This window comes from Syngnathus acus, chromosome 11, assembly GCF_901709675.1.
Source record: "Syngnathus acus chromosome 11, fSynAcu1.2, whole genome shotgun sequence".
Lineage (NCBI taxonomy): Eukaryota > Metazoa > Chordata > Actinopteri > Syngnathiformes > Syngnathidae > Syngnathus > Syngnathus acus.
The window spans coordinates 2,908,116-2,914,410 of record NC_051096.1 but is presented as its reverse complement, the minus strand read 5'-3'; the positions used below and the strand labels follow the sequence as shown (position 1 = coordinate 2,914,410).

Sequence of the window (6,295 nt, the reverse complement as noted above, 5' to 3'; positions counted from 1 at the left end):
TCTATTTTATTATTTACCTGATATATAATCTATTTCGCTTGGATTTTTTAAAAATGTATTTCATACTAATAAATTGCTTGATTAAAGAGTCTTAAGGTTTTTAAAGAATCAAATTCATCCAGATATCAACTTTTATGATGCGACTTCCAACCGGTGGAAACCACTGACTTGATTTGTTTAATTGCACAAAACCAAAGTGAACAAACAAGAGACTTTCCACTTGGGTCGGCCATAGTCTTCAGGTTTTGGGTGATCAGCAGAAACTTGACAGAATCATAATGATTGTTGACTTGAAGAAGAAAAACGTCTGGATTTCCAAATGCGGTGCAATGAGAAAATCCTCTGAAAGAATTCCAACACCTGAAGAAAGAGGAGCAAAATAGTGAACAAGTATCCAAATGTTCCCTAACCCAGAAGCCGAAGACCACATGTAATAAGCATGAGCTAACTTACCATGTGACTGCTACTGGCTCTCATTCAGAATCGGACTCATAGTATGTGGAAACAGCTATGCAAATACGACAGGACGTTAAATTACACATGACAACAATTTTGATGAAGAATGTCATGTCCATTCCTTTCAATGGAAAAAAAGCATTTGCAAGCGTGGTTGCTGAACAGGTTTTGGCTCATATCTCAGGGCACCCTTTGACGGCAATAATCGTGTGAGCTGACATTTTCTGACGGGACTCCTCATTGACACTTTAGCTTTCAATCAAACCTTGACATGACATGGCTGCCTTGTTATTGTGGCTCAAAGGAAGCAGAAAACATTTTCAAGTCAAGTAAATCACAAGCAGTCTCAAAGGGCTTCACATAGACAAACAATTGACAACTATTCTCAAAGCATCCCCTGATCTTAAGCTCCCAAAAGGGCAAGGAAAAACTCAAAACCCCTGCCCGGGGAAAATGAGAAACCTTGAGAAGGGACCACAGATGGAAGGATCCCCCTTTCAGGATCACCAGGCTGCAATGAATGCAGAGAGGGCACATAAAATACGTAATATGAAAATCAATGAAAAAGTGGATGTCCAATTCAAAGCAAAGAGCTGCAGGAGGTGCCCTCGATTGTCCTGGCAGTGTCTTCGAGCTGCAGTTCCCTCATCCTGAATTAGTCCACGAGAATCCAGATAGCCGCTGTCAGCTTGGGTGTCACCTCACCACCTCCCCAGCCGGGGAGGGGTGGGGGGATGGGGAGAGGGAGCGAAAACAAACTGTCAGGTCTAAACACCATCAGACATTAATTTACACGCTGGAAACCAAGAGGAGAAGACAACCAGTATTCCTTTTGCTCGCGAGGAGAATTAGGTAGAAGGCCCAGTTAAACAGTCCTCCACCAATTCTCGACTCCCCCACCGCTATCTCCTCTTTTTATTTTGGGTTGCCCTGGTTACAAGAGGCGTTGCTACACTAAAGGGAGGGGAGAGTGTGACTGTAGCAACGCTGTTTAGCTAGCTAATAATGTTGTGTGGTGCGAGGCCACATGGCCTTGGCCGATCCGTGACCCCAGGAATGCAGAGTCCCGGCTGCAATCTCCAAACCTGGATGCCGTGTCCCTGTAAAACAATGCTCTAGACTTTCTTGCTACATTTCACACAATAATAATAATGAGTAAATAATCAGATACCTCTCGTGCACACACTCCAACAAACGTTAAGTAGATGTGAGATAACTTGCATGAAGTCTACTTAAACAAACATTGAGTAAATATGGGATAACTAAAAAACTGTCTCGGACAAAACCAATTAAAAGAGAAAGAACTTCTCTTGAACTAACAAAGAACAAAGGTGTTCTGTTCATAACTAGTGAGGGCCTCTCGCAGATAAGAAAAGGAAGGGAATATAAGAACTCCCTAAAGCTAGCTGGCAGATATGTTGGCTTGAGCGAAGATATGTGACCTCCGGTTTCAGGCCGACCAGCGCTTCAGCAAAACTAATTATTCTAACACAAACTCCTGCCGAATCGGCCACTGCAGGTTAATCAAAGGCCATATTATAGAAATGTGTCTTTAAACGTGTCTTAAATGTTTCTAGTGAGGTAGCAGTTCTAATATCCATTCCAAAGCTCTGGAGCCCGAATAGAAAATGCTGTTATCGATAACGGCATATATAATTGGGTGTCATCCGCGTAGCATTGAAAACTAATATTATATTTACGTATTATGTCCCCAAGCGGAATCATGTAAATATTAAATAGGATTGGTCCGAGTACCGATCCCTGTGGGACACCACACGTAACGTTATGGAGCTCCGAGGACGTATTGCCATGGACCACTCGGTGCGTCCTGTCTGATAGATAGGAATAGAACCAGCCTAGTGCTGACCCTGAAATACCAACACGACTTTTAAGACGCGCTAATAAAATATCGAAGTCTACAGTGTCGAAGGCAGCACTAAGATCGAGTAGTAACAATACAGATGAAGTATTTGTATCCATAGCTATGAGGAGATCATTAGTCACTTTAGCAAGTGCTGTCTCAAGTAGCTCTACAACCAGACTGAAAAGATTCATATCGATTATTGGCGACCATGAAATCAATAAGCTGCTGCGCTACTACTTTTTCAAGAAATTTAACTATGAATGGGAGGTTTGAAACTGGCCTATAATTACTGAGACAGTCCGGGTCAAGATTTGGTCGCTTAAGTAACGGTTTAATGATAGCGGTTTTGAAGGCTGTTGGCCTTACTTAATTGTCTTTCTTCTTCTTCTTTTCTTTTTTGCTTCTCCTCTTTATAAGCTTGAGCGTATATGGCTGAAATAAAAGAGAAGCAAGAGGAGATTAGGAATAGTCACAAACGAGGCAAACAATGTTCTCTTTGGATGTTCCTGACGGAGCAAACATTTGTGTTGCTCACCTAATTTGCTTATGAGATGTATGGCCTTGGACATCACCACCACCACCATCACCACAGCCATCATCACCGCCATCCACACCGCCATCCACACCAGACATCCGATCACCATCGGCCCCAGAACGAGGATCATCGCACATAAGGTGGCGTTGACCACCGGCTTCTTCCAACTTCCCTTTTCTTCACATGTGTGTGACGAGGAGAGACACGTGAACGGCTGTTGTTGTGACAGCAAACCGCCACGAAAGCCCCACAGCCAATGGGACGTGTCTGAGTCACGACGAACGCTCACCCCGGATGCGCGTACTGTTCAGGATGCTTCCGGCGTCCAGCTTGGAAACATTTGTGTCACTCACCTTGACGCACGGCAGGGCCCATCACCGCCAACACCATCGTCGACATCACCGCCATCACATAAATAGTCACCAACAGGATATAGATGGGCACCTCCTTCTTCCTGTCTTGCTCTTTTTCACAAGGCAAAGCTTGTGCAATGAAGAGACACGTGAACGACTGTTGTCGTGACACCGAGCCGTCACGGGAGCCCGACAGCCAATGGGACGTGTCTGAGCCGTGACAGACGCTCACCCTGGTTGCTCAGGATGCTTCCGGCGTCCAGCTTGATGACGATGTCTTCCGAGACGCCGGCCAGCCGGAACACGCATTCGTACTCCCGCTCCGCGGCGGGCGTCACCTCCACTTTCAGGTGGGCCGAGGTCTGGAAGGTTCCATCGTGGTTTGGGAGGGTCGCCCCCATCTCCACGTCCTTGTGGATCTCCTTGCCGTTCTTCCTCCAAAAGAGGGACGATGTCCTGGGGTAGAAACCCGTGGCGTGGCAGGTGACCGGAGAGAAAGGGGTCTTCTGCAGGAGAAACACCTTGGGAAGCTCTGCACGCAAAGATGGAGGAAAACGTGTGAGGAGGGCAGGAAAGATGGAGAGAATGTGTAAGAAAGAGCATGTGTGTGGAGAGAGAGAGAGAGAGAGAGAGAGAGAGAGAGAGAGAGAGAGAGAGAGAGAGAGAGAGAGAGAGAGGACAATGTACCGGTTCTCGTCAGGAAGTCCCTCCCGTTCCTCAAATGTGTCTTCAACACAACAGGACACTTCTTAGTGTGGGTAATCTTCTTGACTTTATTAAGCCCGTCAATTTGGTCCCACTTCAATTTGGTGATGAAAGCTTGTGGATGTGCTGCGATCCATGTCATCGTCTTCGCCTCAAATGGTAGGAAGTCTTCTCCATCGTAACGGTAGTGCTCCCAACTATCAACCTCACCCGTCTCATCGTCCCATTCACAGCCTTTCATCACCTGAATCATGTGAACACCTGAAAGGATCGCACACAGCATTTAGTGACGATAATCGGAAAGGAGCCAGCAGTGACACGCCTGTTTATTAGTCATGAAGTGTCCCAGCACATGAAGTGAATTTTACGAGCGGGCGCTTGGAGGGAAACAGACCTCCAGTTTGGTTGAAGTGCTTTTTAGCGGTTTCAATGTTGCCTTTCATGATCTGCTCATTCATAATATTGATCGCTGTCTCTATCTCCCAGAAGTGCGGACTATCTTCTGTGATTTTGTTCACCCAGTCATGTTTGGCTTTTGTTTTCCTGTGGTTGCTGTCAAACTGCAGAATCTGAACGCCATCAACATACGCCATCACCAAGTACTCTGGTAGCGTCCCATTTCGAGAAGCCGTCATGAAATAATTGAGCGTGTGAATGACTGAAGGACAAAAACAAAAGTGAAACACATGATCTTGCATTGATTTTACATTGGGCAATCTTGTGCAATTTCTTTCTTCAATGATTCTATCTGCAGTTGGAACATTGCAGCACTTGATATGTTGAGTTCAATGCCTCTCATCGGCCATTTAAATCCACTTGTGAAAAAAAATCAAATTACATAACTTTTGCCATTCTCTTTCATTTAAAAAAAAATCCAATATCGTTATTGATCATATATTGCCTATATAATATTCAGGAGGCGATGCAGAATTCTGACTTAATTCTCACAATTCTAACTTTTAAGTGGTAATTCTGACTTTATTCTCAGACTTCTGACTTTAAAGTGGGAATTCTGACTTTAATAGAAAACAAGTTGGAATCCTGTCACCCCACTTTTTTTTTTCCTTGGCCCTAATCCTCTTCCGTAGACATGTGAGGAATATTTAACAAACAAAAACACAATAAATGCGTCAGTTTAAATCAAGAGAGTCAATCTTTAGGATAATAAAACGAGTTGTAAGCAAAGTACAACTTACCACGCGTAGTCACGCTGTGTATTTGCACGGCCGCAACAAAGAATGCAAGTAAATTCATTCGAAGCATCAAGTTATTTGTGCGATTTTAGTCAAGCGGAGTATTTGACTGAATCCAACTGGCGGACGCCGAAAACTGTAGGCACCTTTTCCACTTAAGCTAAATTAGGCTGACGATGATGCCACTCATGATTATACTGGAATGTGTCAAAACTGGTTCTATTAGTACATATAAGTTAGCTTCGCCGCCATTGCGCTATATTCTGACTGTCTGCTGTATGCACAATTGCTCCATTTCAACCTTGTTGCTCTTGTTTATTTATTATTTATTCACTGCTCTTATTTATTCATTGTATGCGCCTTCTTGTTTTTACTTTTTGTATTGTTTACTTGAATGTTTTGTTTGTCCGTGGACCAATATAATATATATATAATATATTGAAGGAATGGGGTCGAAATACAAAAAGTCCTGCCTAGCTACAAAAACAGATATGCTCAAACCTCATTGAATAAAGTACATAAGCAGACAAGTATATTCACATATTAAAGCAATAAAAGAAATATTTTAAGCATATAATTATACCTACACACCAAATCAATAAAGAAGACATAACTAGACATTTTTGATAGGTGGTAATGACAAAGGTTTTTATAACTTTTTGATCTGATATACGTATATTTCTGAGCACTTTGAAATAACAAATGTTTTTTGATATATTGCCTAAATAGCTTAATGACCCTTAAGGAACTGTGTAATGCATGCCTAATGTTTTTTCTCTAAATCATGGACACGGCCAGAGTCGTCTTGACCGTTCAGGACTTGATTATATCTTGTGTTTTGACTAAACGTCATATGTCGTCTAATGCGAGACGCCAGCTTTTCGATTACTACTGAACGCTCTGCACAGAGGGAGATATTTTGCCTAACAAAGAAAATATACGGTTGGAAGCATGATTAAACTAAGAATATAATGACGTAAGCAAAGACATGGAGTATCAAAAGAACAAACAAACAAAAACATGGTAAGTGGTGAGAACAAACTTTGCATAGTCAGGGAACATTAATAAATTGATGATGTCACAGCCAAAAGCTCACATAATTCCGTACAAAATGACAAAATTGAAAGAATGACGAATGGATGAGGTGCGACAGTGTAAGAATGGAGCAGAATGTTTACAGGAAGGTCAC

At 42.8% G+C, this 6,295-nt stretch overlaps 2 protein-coding genes and 2 long non-coding RNA genes across 5 annotated transcripts in view; 2 read left to right on the top strand and 2 right to left on the bottom strand.

The window, feature by feature from the left end:
- The window catches only part of LOC119130302 (H-2 class I histocompatibility antigen, alpha chain-like), a 346,995-nt gene that overhangs the window by 336,053 nt on the left and 4,647 nt on the right, over positions 1 to 6,295 (bottom strand). The window lies entirely within an intron of this gene.
- Positions 1 to 6,295, top strand: part of LOC119130478 — a 340,541-nt gene that overhangs the window by 333,290 nt on the left and 956 nt on the right. The window contains exon 2 of the long non-coding RNA XR_005099438.1: positions 1,300 to 1,308. This is a non-coding gene — a long non-coding RNA (uncharacterized LOC119130478). The remainder of the gene's footprint in view (positions 1 to 1,299; positions 1,309 to 6,295) is intronic.
- On the bottom strand, positions 43 to 5,182 carry LOC119130243 (major histocompatibility complex class I-related gene protein-like). The gene is made up of 8 exons (XM_037264011.1): positions 5,110 to 5,182; positions 4,308 to 4,571; positions 3,896 to 4,174; positions 3,441 to 3,740; positions 3,209 to 3,337; positions 2,856 to 3,032; positions 2,687 to 2,752; positions 43 to 360 (listed from the first exon to the last, which is right to left on the bottom strand). The coding sequence occupies exons 1-8, from the start codon at positions 5,174 to 5,176 to the stop codon at positions 254 to 256; spliced, it is 1,389 nt and encodes a 462-aa protein (XP_037119906.1). The 5' UTR covers positions 5,177 to 5,182; the 3' UTR covers positions 43 to 253.
- LOC119130464 lies at positions 3,685 to 4,062 on the top strand. 2 transcript variants are annotated; one of them, XR_005099424.1, is made up of 2 exons: positions 3,685 to 3,815; positions 3,878 to 4,062. It is a non-coding gene; the product is annotated as an uncharacterized LOC119130464 (long non-coding RNA). The 2 variants fall into 2 exon arrangements; XR_005099425.1 differs by having other exon boundaries at positions 3,735 to 3,815; positions 3,852 to 4,043.

Coding starts and splice junctions, on each gene's coding strand:
- LOC119130243 (XM_037264011.1), bottom strand. CDS start 5,176: ATGCTTCGAATGAATTTACTTGCATTCTTTGTTGCGGCCGTGCAAATA. Junction 3,033..3,208: donor GGGCCCTGCCGTGCGTCAAG/GTGAGTGACACA, acceptor ACACATGTGAAG/AAAAGGGAAGTTGGAAGAAG. Junction 361..2,686: donor AGAAGAAGAAAGACAATTAA/GTAAGGCCAACA, acceptor CTCTTTCTTCAG/GTGTTGGAATTCTTTCAGAG.